The sequence below is a fragment of the Lissotriton vulgaris genome, chromosome 9 (assembly GCF_964263255.1).
Source record: "Lissotriton vulgaris chromosome 9, aLisVul1.2, whole genome shotgun sequence".
Taxonomy (NCBI): domain Eukaryota; kingdom Metazoa; phylum Chordata; class Amphibia; order Caudata; family Salamandridae; genus Lissotriton; species Lissotriton vulgaris.
In genome coordinates, this window is record NC_141697.1 from 1,212,439,650 (window position 1) to 1,212,457,126 (window position 17,477).

The 17,477-nt window shown below is 43.5% G+C and overlaps 1 protein-coding gene across 3 annotated transcripts in view; it reads right to left on the bottom strand.

Moving 5' to 3' along the window:
* Positions 1-17,477, bottom strand: part of COPG1 (coat protein complex I subunit gamma 1) — a 139,718-nt gene that overhangs the window by 99,316 nt on the left and 22,925 nt on the right. The window contains exon 3 of one of the 3 annotated variants that reach the window (XM_086939305.1): positions 7,735-7,987. The exons of the other annotated variants lie outside the window; for them this stretch is intronic. Coding sequence (XP_086795431.1) covers positions 7,735-7,771 — 37 coding nt within the window. The 5' untranslated portion in view covers positions 7,772-7,987. The remainder of the gene's footprint in view (positions 1-7,734; positions 7,988-17,477) is intronic. 3 annotated transcript variants of the gene reach the window in all.

A 17,477-nucleotide genomic window follows, 5' to 3' on the forward strand; every position in this document is an offset into this window, starting at 1 on the left:
CGAGCCACCCAACCTTCCGTGCTCTGCCTCATTCTCACTGGAAAACACGCTAGGCTCTCTTATCACCTCCATCTCCCAGCTTACAGCTGCCATTTCACTTTTATGCTCTAAGATTGCCACCCCTTCTTGCACCGCTACTCCTTCCCAAACTTCCCACGAGATGCACCTCGCCCCCTCACCCCAGTACAGCCAAGCTCATCCTGTCGTCTGAAAACTCTGTTAACTCACTCAAGCCCTTGAACGCCACCCTTCCTCAACCGGCATACCCTAGCAACCCCACTATCTACACCATTCCGACCATCACCTCTGTCAGAACAAAGCATCCACCTAAACCCTCCCGAGCACCCCACATAAGTACAATATCCCGATCACCCTTCAGAGCCCTAGTGCCCCCGTCACCAAAACAGTCTTGACAGAGCTGCGCTGCATGCTTCACAACTGCAGATCTGCAGTAAAACACAAACTTGAAATCTCTGATACCATCACCCTTCACAATATTGACATGCTCTTCCTCACAGAGACCTGGTTCAAAAATACATCTCACTCTATATTTGATCTCCTATTACCCACAGGCTATTATTTATTTAGGAATGACAGAACTGACAACACGGGGGGAGGTGTTGTAGTCATCTTTAGAAACACCCTCCAACTTAAGGCCTCTCCTAACAGCTCCTCCAAAACGTTTGAATGCCTTTCTCTTGAGCTTCAATTGCAACACCGTTCACCCCTCAGATTCCATGTCATTTACCGCCCGCCTCGTAGTGGCCCTTCATTTATGGATGAACTCACCGACTTCATCAGCGACCAATACTCGCAAAGTGACAATCAGACCTTCGTTGGTGACTTCAATCTCCACTGGGGTGTACCGCAAGACTCCTCTGCGAACTCACTGGCCACTTTCCTCTCTGCAAACGATCTTATCCAACACTGCACTGAATCAACACATTCTAAGGGCGCAATCCTGGACCTTGTTATTTCTAAAGCAGGCATGCTTTCTGCCACTACCCCAATTCATGTAGATTGGTCTGACCACCTCCTCATCCCATTCTCTCTTCAACTTTCACACTCTATAACTCTTGGCCAACCCAAGAGGGCCATCTCATGGTTCCGGGATGCCAAAAATATTGATGTCGGTCCCCTCTGTGAATCAGCTTTGTTATCACTTCCAAGGCTAGACCCGAACCTAGATGTTGACGAACTCACCTCCCAATGCCTCATAGTTCTTGCAGCTGAAATTAATAACGTCGCTCCACTCAAAAAGCAAAAGGTTAAGGCCCACTCCCTCAGCACCTTGGTTCAACAAATCCCTTTATGAGGAAAGGAAGCAGCTAAGATTCCTGGAGAAACAATGGAGGCAAGTGCCCTCCACCGACAATTTGGCCATGCTTCGCTCAGCAAGATCCAAGTACCACAAGCACATCTTCCTTGGGAAAGCGACGCACTTCAAAACCCTCCTTGACTCCGCCAAAAATAGACCCAAAAAACGATTCGATCTCATCAAAATGCTTAACTGCTCTCCCCCAACCTCCAAGGTGGATGATTCTGCAAAGAGAGCAGTGGATTTCGCTATTTTCTTCGATGAAAAAGTGAAATCACTTGTGGATCAGGTCGCTCATCCTACCCCTCCAGAGGAGCGCAAATCCTTAGCCATTTGGCAGAGCTTTGACCCCATATCTGAAGATGCCCTTCTCAAGTGCATACGAGAAAATAAGCCCTCCAACCATTCTCTTGACCCTATCCCCAGTGCCATTGCCATTGACTTCTATACCCATTCCCTCTCCTATTGGACCACTCTGGTCAACCTCTCCCTCTAGCAAGGCTCCCTTCCTGCCTCCTTCAAAACTGGGCAGGTCACCCCTCTTCTTAAAAAACCCACTGCTGATGTGAATGACCTCAACAACTTCCGCCCCATCACTAACCTTCCCTTTCTTGCGAAGATCACAGAAAGATGTGTAGCAAAACAACTCTCCCGTCATATCAAGGACAATGATCTTCTTGACAACAGTCAGTCCGGCTTCATCCAAAACTGCAGCACTGAAACAGCCCTACTGCAAGTGGTTGATGACGCGTTGAGGATACTCGATTCAGGGGGGTCCTGTCTTCTAATTCTCCTTGACCTTTCCGCAGCCTTTGACACTGTCAATCACAACACCCTTCTCAATATTCTTCAACAGAGAATGGGCATGGAGGGCACTGTGCTTAAATGGTTTGCATCCTTCCTTTCTGGCAGATCCCAAATGATCAAAATAGCGAACAGTCTTTCACCTCCTGTGGCGGTAGGTCAAGGTGTTCCCCAAGGCTAGATACTTGCTCCCTCATTGTTCAATCTCTATTTAGAACCACTGGGAAATCTCCTAAGTAAATCCGGGATTCACTATCATCTCTATGCTGACGACACTCAACTCTACCTCAAGATTGCCTCTACTCACGATCTCTCCATCCTAAGCTCCACTCTTGACTCCATTCAAAACTGGATGTCAACTCATCAACTGATTTTGAATCCCTCCAAAACCGAATTCCTCCTCTTCTTCTCCTCACTCTCTCCTCCGCCGGTTCAATCATGGATGGATCAGATGAATGTACTAAACAATAAACCCATCATTGTCGACAGCGCCAAATCCCTTGGTGTCATACTAGACAAAAAACTCAATCTAATTCCCCACATCAATTCCATTGCAAAATCTGCTCGATACCAACTGCGCCTTCTTTGGGGAATCCGTCGCTTCTTCCCGGAGCGGGACCTTATAACCCTGGTGCAAGCACTGGTCCTCTCCAGACTCGACTACTGCAATTCTCTTCTTACTGGCCTCCCCAAATCCCACTTGTCCCCACTTAAGTCTGTTTTCCACTCAGCAGCTCGTTTCATTTATGGGGCCAAAAGAAGCGATCACATCACACCGATGTTATCTACCCTCCGCTGGCTTCCCTTTGAGGCTAGAGCTATCTACAAGACCGCTTGTATCACCCACAAAGCCCTGCACTCCTCCTCTCCTCGCTACCTGGTGAATAAACTGAAACTCTCTGGAGGCTCTAGACCTTCACGCAATGCGGAGAATCTACTGCTTGAACCTCCCACTTTCAAGAAGGAAAGAACGATGGCCCAATCCTTTTCAGGCAACGGAGTGAGAATCTGGAACTCATTCCCGCCTCAGCTTCGGACCACCGCCTCCTCCCAGGCCTTTTAAAGGGACCTCAAAGTTCTCCTCCTCCAGAGACACCTCCAAAAGTAACTCACGTCCTCTCTTTTATGTGAAGGAAGACCTCCCACTACTGAAAATTTCTACTTTCCATGACCATCTAAGTGCTTTCCCAGTGTGTTCTTGTGGTAAGAGTGTTTGCCTTTTATTGCAGTATTATCCATGTACTTGGGTTTGGTACCCTCTTGCAACTTGAACTCACCACTTTGCCCCTGTAACACTCGGTTTGCTTCCTCTCACATGTTTTTTACCTTTGATACTTGCACAAGTGCCACCTTTGCCTACGTAACGTTTGTTCTTGTGCCTGAGTGTCTAGCATATATTGCAGTATTATACCTCAAATTATACTTTGTTTTCTCTTGTATTCTGCACACTTGTCACTTTTTCCTCCTGTGCACTTTTTACTACCTAATGTATTTTTGGTTGATCACAATTTTTACTACCTCATGTATTTTTGTTTGCTCACAATTATCACTTTACCGTATGTAACGTTTGTTTTTGCAATCTGTTGTTCGTGTAATGTTCTCAGTTTGTATCATTTCTGTTCCTATTGTGAAGCGCTCTGACGCCTTCGGGTAAAGTACGCGCTATATAAAATTGCATAAATAAATAAATAAATACATTTGCTTTAGCATTGCTAGGAGGGGAGAGGGTGAGAGGATACTACCACAGACAGTTGAAGTGTATTGTTTATCTCCTGTGGCTGGAAGGTGGCTATTATGGAACTTATGGAATGAACGCCGCATAAAATATGAAACGCAATGAAAAAAACGTTTAACGTTTGCGGTCTACTCTGCTGGAAAAATCATCATAGATGGATGCCATGAGTATCAAGTACTCACAAACTGAATAGCTAAAGAAGCAGACAAACAGGCCATGAAATATGCCTTGTGGATGAGTTTTAAAGTACATGTGTATTGGAGATAGAAGGTTTACAAACGCCAACAACCTGATATGAAAAAACACAGATACATACAGCCTAGTATGTGAGATGCATCCAAAAACAAGATGCGTGTGTTTTTGTGTGTAAGAAGTTCACAAAAACGAGATACAGTACGTGTTTGATAGGTCATGCAAATGCATATATCTTGCTTTGTGAGAGTACACTACGTCGCGAGATGCTTAAAGCAATGAGAAATGTGTCACCAGCTTGTGAGATGCTCACAGAAATTCAGTATGGGGAAATATGAAAAACGAGATGAGTGTGGGTGATGCTTGGTTATTAAACAAATCTAAGGTCTTCTTTAGAGCTGGTACAGGCTTTAATTCATACAATCATTTGAAGCTCCTTGGGGTCAGAGTTTTATTCTTTTTTTTGAAAGGCACTCGAAGTTTAACAGTCTTCAAAAGGTCCACTAGGTACAATCTGAATGAATTGTTCTAAAAATATATATTTTTGAAAGCACAGTAAGCATTTAAACATTGATGGACAAATTTGTAACTTGTGATACAAAGTAGCACAGTAACCAAAATTGCATTTCTGCATCAATAGGAGAGAGTAGAACAGCTCCATATCTACTAAGGCATTTTTCTGTGCAAAAACTATGCTTTAAAATAGTTCACTATTTATACCACTGTATTATACTGTAAAGTGCTGTACCTGTGTTACATTTCAAAAGATTAGAGAAAAGAAAACTTTGCTCATTCTTTATACTTGCCTCAGGAGATGTACATTTTTGGCACAAAGTCATATCTACCCTTTATTTCATAAATAAGGCGTTGCATAAAAAACCATGGATGGTTGTGTGGGAATTAGCCACTGAAACATTGAGCCAGGCTCTGACTTCAAGCCTGTATCTGGCTCAGCTAGAGGTCCTTTTGGAACCTTGAGCCCATAACGAGCCAAGCTTTCACTTCTGCCTGCCACCCTCACTCTACCCAGGATATGGCGTTACGGTCAGATCTGCTGACTGTAGAACTGGGGAACCAGGTTCAAGTCTCTGCGTTGGCTCAACATCCCGTGATTCTGGACCTATCACTCAATCTTGCCATGCTAATAAACAATGCATGTGATTTTCTGTAATGTAACAAGTGCTCATATAAGGCGCTCTAGGAACTTTGGGTCAAGTTTGAGCTATATTTAAAAAACTGTGAATAATGCACTGAAGTAAAAATAAAGACTTTACAAAAGGAAAGACAAATAGACATCCATTTAGTGGCTGATTTGTACAAAGTGAGATGTGAAAACCTGAATAAATTGTGGCTTTCCTTCTTGAATTGTGTGATCATGGGTAATATTTTATTTTACCAAAACTCTTTTTTCCTTCATTGTCGCCTATAAAAGTACGTTCAAATATGTGAATTCAGACTACTAGTGGTAGAAATCTATTACTTTTAGCAAGTACTTCTCACTGGAGAGCTATAATGTGCACTGATAATGTCAAAGCTTCCATAACTTAAAGAAATACATATTTTTGAATTTTTAAGAGGCTTTATCATATTTTATGTGATGTTTGCGGTATGATTTAAATAGCAAATATTTTCAGGGCTTGACTCGTGCATTGGCTCTAAGATCCGAGCCAGACCCTTGGCTCAGCTCTGGCTTGGAGCTCCCAGTTAATTTGTTGGCTCGCCCATGTCATAAGGAAAACCAATGCACAACCCATGGAATGTATCCATGCCGCAAAGTAGCAATTAGCTCTACTTCACGTTATGTTAGCTAATTTTACAATGCAAATTAGGATGTTAGTTAGCAAATTCCACCACTACACTGTTCCGGGGTTGCAGCACCTTTTTGTGACACAAACCTGGTGAAAAAAGTTAGCAAATTTTCCCTTGAGTCAGTGATTTTCGAAGGAGGAGGGCCACACTCACACATACACGCATATGCAATCACTCACGTTGAGAAATTTTGCCGGGATTTGATTTTCCACGCTCACAAACTTGATGTCGACGATCACGAACGAGGACAAATCTCACCAGGAGGTGGATTTATCTCGCTCGCGCTTGCTAACTTGATGTTGATGAACGCGAGTGAAGGAAAACATTCCACTCCTAACGCAGAGTGCGGAAAACCCCACCCAGACTTAGACTGGCAGACAACATACAGAAAGGCTATCTTATACTGTGTGCAGCCTGTAATACATTTTTAGATTGTCCTACATACACATTGGTTTCACTCCCAGGCTTGGACTGCGTAGGTCTATAAACACATAGATATTTGAAGTAATTATATTAACCCAAACGTGGGTGAAATACTGACAGCTCAAGCAGGCTCGGGCCTGAAGCAGGGCCTGGCTTAGATTGGGGTCCCTTTGGAAGCTGAGCTTTCATGTGGCTTCTGCCTGCCACTCTATCCTCATGCGGAAAAAGGTAAAAGCAAAATATTAACATTTGAGGTAAAAAAAAAAAGGAGAGAAATAAATACCAATTTAGTGGCTGATTTGTACAAAATGATCACTGAAAACTTGGATTAATCATGGCTTCCCCACTTAACCAAATTGAGCGAGCTTAGGTAATTTTTTTTATTTTAACCATCTCCTTTAGCTCTTTTTCACCTGCTATTGAGCACCTCCCTCTGCCACCTCTCTTGCACACGCCCCAATCATCATCACCCCACCTTCTCCAGTCTCAAAGCTCACAGTGCTCCCGCTCTACAGCACCTCTGTATTGCCACTGTCTCTGCATTCCCAGTGCAAGTTTACATCGCATCAGCCTGCTACTTTTCTTCCTGTGAACTGGTTAATGTAAAAGCTAATGCAAGAGACCAAGGAGAGGAATTTCTTTTGCCACTTGGCTCTACCTTTGTTTAATCTTCCACATTCGGTGGATGGAAAATGGACCTCTAAATACGTTGCCCTGAAATACAACTTTTAACATTCTTCAAAATAAAATTCGCCATCATATATTTTAATGTAGTATCTGGTTTCTCTAATGAAGAGTACAGTGTCAGGGAGCTTAACAGTCATAAAATATACATACAGGGAATACAATATTAAGCAAGAATTGTCAAACTCAATAGACCTTGCTATTGTAAAGATCACATTTGCATGCCCTTTAAACGTTGCAGTCAGCACTTTTCAGATGCAGGATTCAGTTAGGTCGTAACACATCCACGTGCTGTTAAAAAAAACACATAGCTAGAACTATTTGCCTTGCCAGTACTTGCATTTCTCGAAACAACCCATTTATGCTTGGGATCAGAGGGCTCAACAGCAGTGCGTGGTTGGTGCAGTGTGGCGGGCAGATTATGCACTTGTATGGCAACTGAGATCACTTTTTGGTATGTGATGGTACACAGTGTACGGGGATTCATGGAGCCACGAAGAAGTATTTTGTGTATTGTTGGGTACTGTGTGCATGGGGTGAGAGTAGGGAGTTTGAGTGAGTATGGGGAAGGTGTGCAGGGGAAGGTGTGTATGTGCAAGGGACGGGGTGCAGTTGGTAGGCACAGATTGTGACTTTGAATTGGGGCATGGTTTGTGCTCGTGAGCACAGCATTGAGTGTCTGCATTGCCAGGCAGCAAATGCCTCTGTGGCAGACACTCTGGATTGTTGAGGCACTGTGGAGGAAGGACACCGCCCCCCCAGCACTCACCGGACTCCTCGTCCTTCTTGTCCCCTTTCTTCAGCATGGTGCCGCCCGCCCCTGGCCTGCTCTGCGGTGCTCGGTGATCGTACGGTGCTCCCCTCGGGGTCAGAGGCAAGCGGCCAGGGATGCTAGCTCCACTCAGGGTCCGGCAAGCGCTTCCTGTTTCCTCCACTTCCTGCCAGCCTGTCACTGAGACACGTCACCCCTGACAACACGCTAGCACGCATGCGCAGCAGCGCCAGCCGAGGGAGGCCAGTCACTGCATGGGGATAGAAAGAGGAAACGAGAGCGCTGTCATCTGGGTCACTTCAGGCTTGCTAATATCGCGGCCATCTTGGAAAAAGAAATCGGAACAGAGGAGTTGAGTGCATGGCGAATTACTTCTCTTTAGCACTTCTCTTTAGAAAGGCTCAAGATATTAAGGATATAGGTTTAAAAAACAGTGGCCCGTCTTCGAGCTGATAGCACACACCTGAAGCTTTATCTATATCCAGTCATATTTACGAAAACAAAGTTGGCAATTTCAAGAATGAATAGAGATGACTTTCCATCAAAGTCTACTTAAATATCATGTCCAGGCCTTAGCAGAATCTTAAAACATGAACAAATTACCAGTATTTTCCCTGGCAAAGTTGGTATATCTAGTGTAGTCTATTCCAAAATATGTATGGAAAATTATTTGGAGAAATGGTATCACACATGTACTGTACTCTATAGCATATATACTATTCAACCCAATTTAGGCGGGAGCCTCACGATTTTTTAAGTTACAAATGGCTTAATCTTGACTGTCTCCCACCTGAAACTATCTTTCCTTCAATAAAAGTAATTGGGAAAAATACATTCTCCAATAAAAAAAAATTAAATCTCCCACTTTCCCTTTCTAAAATGTTGGCATGTATGCTGAGTGTAGTGTGAGGATAGGGACATAATCAGATCTTTTCATATTTATTTTGAACTGGAGATTGATTGTATTATATTGCATTGTAGTTATGTTTACATTGTCTCTGCACTGATAACTTGCACTATGGTAGTATGGATGGAGTTGAGGGGATAAGGGAGGTAAAGGGGTACTTGCGTCCGGAACCATGAGACTTTTACAATAGAGTTAATGGCATAAATACCAGCAGCGGTCGGTAGTAGAAGTACCTGCCGGACGGTGACGTGGGGAGGGGGAGGGGCAGTAATCTATGGATTACGGAGGTTTACAGGTAAGTAAACATATAAATAAATAAAACGAATTTTGTTGCGTGCACTGCATCGCATTTGGGGATTCAGTGCACGGTACGAAATTCGTTTTATTTATTTATGTGTTTACTTACCTGTAAACCTCCGAAATCCATAGATTACTACCTCCCACCCTTCCCCTCCCCCTCCCCACGTCACCACCCGGCAGGTACTCCCACTACTGACGCGGCTGATACATACTAACAGACAGTACTGGTTTGCGTGGGAGTCTCCCTATTTATAAAACTAAAAATGGCTTTACATAGTTGTCAGCATTCAATGGCGAAGAAGAGGTAGAATTTTTCAGGTTCAACATTATTAATTTATATGTGCCAATATTTTGAAACTAAAATGATGGAGATATTGAAAAATACAATAGGTGAATGTATTTTCCAAATTCATTTACATTAAAGAGGAGGAGATTTTAGATAGGAGTTAGTGAAAATTAAGTCTTTTTGGGCTCAAAAGTTGAGGAGTCTCCTGCCTGAATCGGGTCTGTTGGCATCTATACTAATTAGTATAACAATGTCCTCACAGGAAATGACATGGGGCCAAGTGTGGTGGTTCTCAGTTGCGTTTCCAAGCTACAGGACCTTTCCTTGGTGTCCTAGCTCCACCATTATTACTCAGACAAAGCAGACATAGACTGTACCTGGAATATTAAGTCTGTGTTGTTAATGCATAACTGAAACGTAGCTCCATGGCATGTATGACTTTTCAATCAAAATCACTTGGCATACTTGAATACTAAAATCAATGGAACTACATATTCCATTATGCAGCAGACTACAGGCTAAACAAACTTCAGTGAATGTGCCACACATGCATGTATATAGAGCCATATTTTTTGCCTTGCACTTAATTTAGGCTTCTCACCAGAGACATGGAGAGTAAGAATACATACATGTTAGAAGAGGAAAGTGGGAGATGTTAAAAAAATTAACTGGGAAACTGTATTTCCCCATTGACTTGTTTTGAATCAGTGGCAATTTCACAATATTATGAATATAATAAAATTCACATTTCAAAATGAAGACATCTTTGACTTCAACATTCAGGAGTCTCCTGCCTGAATTTGGGTCTATTGGCATGTATGAGTAAGCTGCCAGCTCTTTTCTCCAAGACAAATCCATCAGGGGAGTAGTATCACACGTGTTTCTGCCTTTACAATAGAACACAGTGTCTCACAAAACTAAGCATTGGAAAAGCCACAAGGTATCTCCATTATGACCAATTGGTGTTGCCAATGCTTTTTCCGATGTTCTGCAGCATGTGACAAAGCAGGGCATTTTTTTTGTAGTGAGAGCATTGGGCGAGCTTTAGGCTATGAGAATGAGGGTAATTAAAAGTAAAAAAAAACAAAAAACGAAACCAGGGTGATGGAGAAGAAAGCAACACAGAGCACAAAGAGTGGGCGGCATTAAACGAATATTAAAGCAGTTCACAAGTGCAAGAGGACGTGGAGGGCGTAGGCAGCAACACAAAGCAGGGGGCATGTATTTGGGGCTCAGAAGCAGCACAAAAAGAGAGAGCTAGACAACACATGCACTCTCAAGGAGGGCTGAACGACAAAGAAAAAGTATCTCCCTAAATATGAGCAATGAAAGGATACAAATCAGTCAATCAAAAGGATGGTAAAGAGGCTGTGCTTCAAGGGAGGGACAAACAGAGAAAGGCAAGCTACTGAATGAAGAGCAAGCAAACAAGAATGACAGGAAAGCAAACCAGTGGTAAGCAATGGATGGCATCTAAGCCCGTTATACGTTTTTGGTATGATCCAAAACAGGCTGCCATCTGCAGACAGCTGAAGCTGTCTGGTAAGCAAGACCTAATGAGATGTCCAATCGGTCTCATTTCCTGAGATGTCTGGGCAGGCAATGGAAGTTGCTTTGATGACACATGTTCTGAGATAGCATTTCTGTGCTCCTGTATGTGCTTTGGTGACCTTCGTGTGGGCATTTGTTTGTTTGCCAGCTGTGACACAGCCATTCATATCTTCTTGATGTGAACCTCTAAAACAGACTAACCCATACCAGTATATTTCACATTGGACCAACATTTCACTATCAAATGTCTTCTTGTTTCACATATAAATCGTACCCTTCATGGTTCCTGCAAACTTACAGTTCACAACTTTTTCCAGTCATTGATCCCTGACAGAAAGAAAACCTTCATGAATGCCACTCGAGGCACATTTAATATACTAATAACTAATGTATTTTCACATACCCCCTCCCTAAATGTACACCTACTTCCTCCCAGAGTGGAAAGGAACTGGCCAAGAGAAAGGGAACTTGTTTCCCATGTCTGCAGAAGGTGGTGACCGACCAAAACCAACTGTCTTTTACATTCGTGTGCTGCCAGTTTTCTGTACAGCCAGAGAGGTTTTATCAGTAGCAAATGCTTTAGAAATGCAGCTGGGATCAGCCAGGCCCAGGTAGGTGCCTATTTGATGAGGACACCCCACAGCATCACTATGATGATTACTCAGATCTCTTTCTGCCTCTGAGTGCCTTTTACAGACAGTGCAACCGGGAGCTCTATTGATATTAATTCACTCCATGACAGTCAAGTGCCAGTACTTGCCCACCGGTATCTTAATAAGCGGTAGGTTGTCCCTAATCAATTGGTACGTAGTAGAGATGTCAGAAAAATGTCATCCTTCCGCCTAAATCAGAAGAGGTGGCAAACATGGCTTATTTCGGCTTTCTCCCACTTAGAAAATTTTCCACTTCAATGCAAGTCATAAGTGAGATTAATTTACAGTGTCTTTTTTCTAAATATCTATTTTCTATGTTCACAAATGTTGACATGCATGCTTTGATTATATTGATGTTGTCTTTGAGTTGATTCAAACTTTTAAGTCAGTGCTTCCCAAACATTTTAGAACCGCCACCCAATTTTTAGAACAATAAACTTTTGCAACCCAGCTAGGTTTAATGGATACGTGGCAGGACATTTCTTAATGTATCGAAGGCATCATGTGGTAGCTCACTGTCATTTACAAACAGTACATTTTCTATTGAAATGCCACATCATTTGCACAAACATACAGTTTTATTGGTAAAACTATATTGAACACCAAAGATAATGTGTGGAAATTGGGTTTCAGTGAACATTTAACATTTGTGCATCACCAGGTAAGGTAAAGCATCTTGATTTGTTTTGATCCTGTTTAAACCTTTGTTTACATCACACTTCAGATCTACAAAAAAATTGCCTCATTTATGTTTTCCTAACTGCGGAATGTGTACAATTCATTTTCAGGTATTTACATTTTGTTGTGTGTTACAAAAAATTACATCCTACAGCTTTTTCTTTCACAATTCCTGTACCCCTGCAAGATTACCACATAATTCACTTTACTTTTATCTCTCTGACTGCAAAGTGAGAGGAGTTTGTGAACACCACTCCCAATATTGAAAAAATAAGCAGCAATTTGCCAGAAGACATAGCCTGAAATTTAACCTCTGTCTTTGAAGAGCAGCAAATGTGACAAGATAAATGCAGAATTTAAAGGCATCTTTATATATTCCTGGAACATTCATGACCCACCCCAAATCGGCTCATGGCCCACGAGTGGTTTGTGACTCACAGTTTGGGAAACGTTGTTTGTACACAATAATAGGGTGTGATCGAAAATCCATTTCACAACCCTCCTTGAAGTGGAAAGTATTTCAAGGGGTGTTTGTCTGCAATGATAGTGACTTTAGGGGCTTGGTACAGAGCTTTTACTAATGTGTTAAAGCTCCATGGGATGTCACAAAAGAGCAATCTAGGTGATGAAAGGCTTTTGGCTATTGTTATGTACCAGAGAACGCTGACACAAACCCATTTCATCTTTAACATGCTTTATTTGGCAAACTAAAACTTATGTGCAAACAGAATACCAATACTGCTTAGTCTGCAGCAGGCACTGGAGCATGTCCTAGAATGACGAAAACACTGTGCAAAACAAGTGTCCAGGGTGGTAACTACAGAATTGAAGGCCTCCACCATCTCTGGGTCCAACCAGATGCTCTCACATGGGAAGATATGACTGTAGAACTTTAGAGCTGGTCTGCAAATGTCACATGTGGCTCTGTAAGGCATAAGAACATCGCACACCTTCATCAGATTCTCAGTGATTATGTCGCTGATTGACATCTCCCTTAGAGGGAAGATGTTTCGGAGGGTCTTCTACTGGGATCAAGTGGGAAAGGTGCAGAGGGTCAGGGTACCACCTGGATTTGAGTGTTGTGGATGCCGGGGGATGAGAACCCATCACTGCCTCTCAACCAAGTGACCACAATGTAATGATTCTGTTAGGTTGCCGTTCTCTACCCACCATAGTGTCCGGGAGTCCCACATGCTATAGTGGGTAATCGATTAACTGGAAAGAAACTTGAGGAGGGACTTTAAATCTGAGAGCATCATGTAACATTCTTGCGTCAATGGTTAAAGAACCTAAATTAGTAGGTGGTGCTACAGTGGTCGATAAGTCTAGTTTCAACATGGCCTCAATTTCTCACAATCCTTTGATATCAGTTTTCCAGCTCTTGGTTTAATCTTTATCCATTTAGCAAATCTAGTTGTTTCACCCAAAGACTGTCTCTATCTGGAATATGTTGTTTTTTAGTATGATCATCGCCAACTTTCAAAAAGTCACAGCACGATCTGTAAGATTTGCTAAATCTGTTTGATCACAATTTATCTAGATCCGCAATCTGCAAGGCACAGTGTTGCAAACTCAATATGCCTATTTCTTATTTGGCAACTGGTTTTGGGGATGCAAACTCTTGCTTTGGATCGCGATTGTCTAGTTCCTATCTAGGTAGGTCTGCATGCCATTATATTCCTGCTTCACGCCTTTTTTCCAGGTTTTTGTTTATTGCGAAAGTCTATGAAGTATGCTAATATTGTATTCAGGGAATCCGGTTGAGCCTTTGTAGGAGATTCCAATGTCTTGTGTGCTCTGATGATACTGAACACGTGTGTTGCCTGTAAACTACAGGAATCTTTGTAGAAGTGTTTTCACAAATGTTTTCTTGGCAGACCCTTCTCCTCTTCCTCCGAGATGTCGGAGATCCAGATTTAATCTCTTCCATTACTAATTTCTTCTTTGTTTTGATAGGACAGCTGCTTATTTTGTCTGAGCAGATATAGGAGCGCTCTGTATCTCACGATACCTTAATATAGGGGATCATCAATTTTCTGCTCTAGCTGCTCCTCTCATGTCCACTTTCTGTATTTTGGTTTCTGTGTCTGATATCCTTGTCTCCAAAGTGGACCCCACCTTTTCCATAATTACACCACCTTCTTTTCCACTGCTCTTAGCTATCTTTGGTTGCGGTGGTTCCGGATGGAGAAGCAGCCGTGGACCCTTGAACGCCTGATAATCTTTGTCATTATCTCTTTATCTCAGGACTAGATCTAGTTCTTGTGGACTTTGGCAAATTGTTATTTCATTTTATAGTGGTTTGTTATTGTTTATAACTTGTGCGAGAAAAGCATGAGCTGATGGGCCCGCCCCTGTACCACGCTGCCAAGATAATTTCATTGATGCTTAATCACATTTCACAAAGGTGGTATATAGAAACAACAGCGGAGTGTGTGTTTTTGATGTCAAATTAAGTACCTAGAGCACCACTTGTGATCCTTTTGTAACATATACAATGACACTTTAAATATATTCTTCATTATCTTCAGTTGTGGTAGCTTCACCTCACCTCCTCATAAACTAGTCAGGAGTGTAGTCATCACAAAGTGCCTGGTTTTATCACACCACTCCTCAGCACTGTAGTACGTAAGCTCTATTCGTGGGTGATTTGGGGTATTTGAAGGGTAACTATTCCCATATCACGCCACTAGATATATAGTGGAGAAGTGTGGCTCAATGATTAGAGCGGCAGACCCTTATGCAGAGGTCTAGCCAGGGACCAGGGTTCAATTCCCCGCCTCTGCGGGTCTTGGGCTCAAAATTCCACGGACCTGATAATTCTCACCTCGGTGCCTATTCCAATCATGGAGTCCCACTCTGCAACTCTGGGCAATAGCTTGCTTAATCTCCACAACGACCCCCACAATGCTAAGGATGCCTGGCCTTCACCTTGGGGGTGCCCAGGAGTGGATGCCTCACAGGGAAAGCCAGGATGGGTTCCACAGCGGTATTCGTACAAGTGCCTTGAGAGCCTTGCGGGTGAGTAAGGCGCTGTACAAGTATCAATTTACAATTTTAGATATCGAGACTCATATCTTTGGTGGGAAGATGGGGTTGCAGTAAGGATACTCTTTCAATCTCTGGTATTTGTTTAAAATTTCTATTGTGCAGGGGTGAGGGGCTAGGGGGACTGGATGTAGTAGTAAGCCCCTCTGGCATTGTTTATTTCTGTCCCTGCTACCCAGCCATATGGATGGAAGCGACCTGCCTTAGGTCTCCTCCATAAGGACTCCACCACCCACACCCGTTTGACGCCTCAATGCTTTTCCTCAAATATGAAATCAGCAAAGGAAAGCTAGAGTGGCCTGTCTCCTGTGCCTCTGTAATGGAAGGGTTCTTCCCAGTGCTTAAGTTGTAAAAATAATAAGTGCCAGGGCCCTCATCAGGAGGCCACTGAAGCTTGCAGCCCCATTGCCCCTGCCAGTGCCACCATTGAAAGAACCACTACAACTACTAACTATCATACCCTACAAGTGTAACAGTTCAGACTATTCCAGGCTCCCAAAGCTATAAGACTGGCAGCAGGTATTAGTTATTTCTAATGTTTAATAACTTATTAAACAACTGTTGTTGCGTTCATCTGTAATATAGATAGACAGCACCACCTTGTGGCAGACTGCTACAAGCACCGGTGTTGACAATTAAGTACCGGTGCAGAGCACGGGAATCCACCGGCTCAAATTAAGCACTGGTCCTTCCATTTGGCAGAAGGTACTGAGGTCATCTTGCTGCTGTTGGTTTTATCGCCTCATTGCGCCTACTCACTTTTCCACACCTCTTGGCCTTCTGGAGTCTCTGTGGCTTTAATGAAGGTATTTTGGCTGAATTGTGGCCTCCACCTCGGTTCTCCTAGCGCATTCTGGGGGCTCTGCTTTGCCAGACTGACAGGTGGAAGGGGACAGTGTTCCAACAACCGCTGGGTCTTCAATCCTAGGACCCTAGGGATGTTTTGGATAAGGCTAGCAGCGGGCTGTTTTCCTCATCACGTGAGTTCCTTTTGTTGTCCTGGGGGTTGCACTCTCTGTGATTCTGGAGCCACACAACTATCCAAAAAGAAGACCCTCTAAATCTGGCGGCTTTCTCTCTTGGCACCTGACCACCTTCACCAGAGCTGCATGTTGTTCCTCCTCAGTCTGTCTTAAGGTGAAAATATAATCTCTGTAATTCAATCAGTTTGTAAAGCCCTAGACCGTCCACCTCCGAGACACCAAATGTGAGGTCTTTGTATTGCTTCAGACCCTTTGAACAGCTTGGGGGTCATTCGGATCTGGGGCGGATCACCACCGCCCGCATGGCGGTGGTGATACGCCCAAGATACGTTCCGCCCCCTCCACCCATTTCCTTATCCATTTTTAGGGCTCGCCTGCTGATGCGCTTCTGCGCATCGCTGGCGAAGCTCTATTACGGCTTATCCAGTGTTGAACCACCACTGGCGATTCCACTGGCGATTCCTTCAAGTGCATGTGCTTTTTAGGTCATTGCGCAAGCGCAAGCCCTAAAAAGCGCGTGCACAATGCCACCAGCCGCCTGCCTGCCTGCCTCGCATTACCAGATCAAAGGCAGCCCAGCCCCCCTCCCACAAGCTTCTCAGCGTGTGCTCTGCCTCAGGCCGGCATTTCTCCTCCCCTCGGGCAAACAGATAGCCGCAATAACACCCTCCCTGCTCAGCTTTTTTCTCAATTTCTCCCCGTCTACACTTCCCATTAGGAGCCCTTCCTCCCCCCAGATAATCTATCTCCATAAGAGATAAGCAGCTCTTCCACCATCTCAAACCCGTATTAGTGCACGATTTATGAACCAACAGCGCCACAAAGACACCATTTGTTAAAGCAATGGACCTAGCGGCTCCTCACTATGCATGTTTTTACTTAGAAAATCAGCACAATGCAGCAGTGTGACATCAAGCCAGGTTCATCGACATCACTGCAAAAGTAAAGTTTTTATTCCCCATTTCCTCCTCAAGAAAGTGACTGCGCATCAGCCTCTACGGATCAGAAAGCGGAGCCCCTCCACTGACCGGGCTGCGAGTCAAATGGCCATGTTTCACAAATTATGGTTTTCGTGGTCTTATTCTGGAGTAGCCCTGTTGGCAAGAGAGGAAAGAGCAAGGCTCTGACAGTCAGTCCTCCTCTGCTTCATAGTATGCCGCGCCACTATAGTAAGTTGAACAAGGGATATTATTTGACAGAAAGAGGCAACCTGCATCTATTCACGGAAATACATTGAGCAGTCTACATTTTTATTTTTTAAAGCTACATACAATGCACCATAACTATTCTAGGTCTACAAATGGAAATACATAACAAGCAACATTTTTATTTAT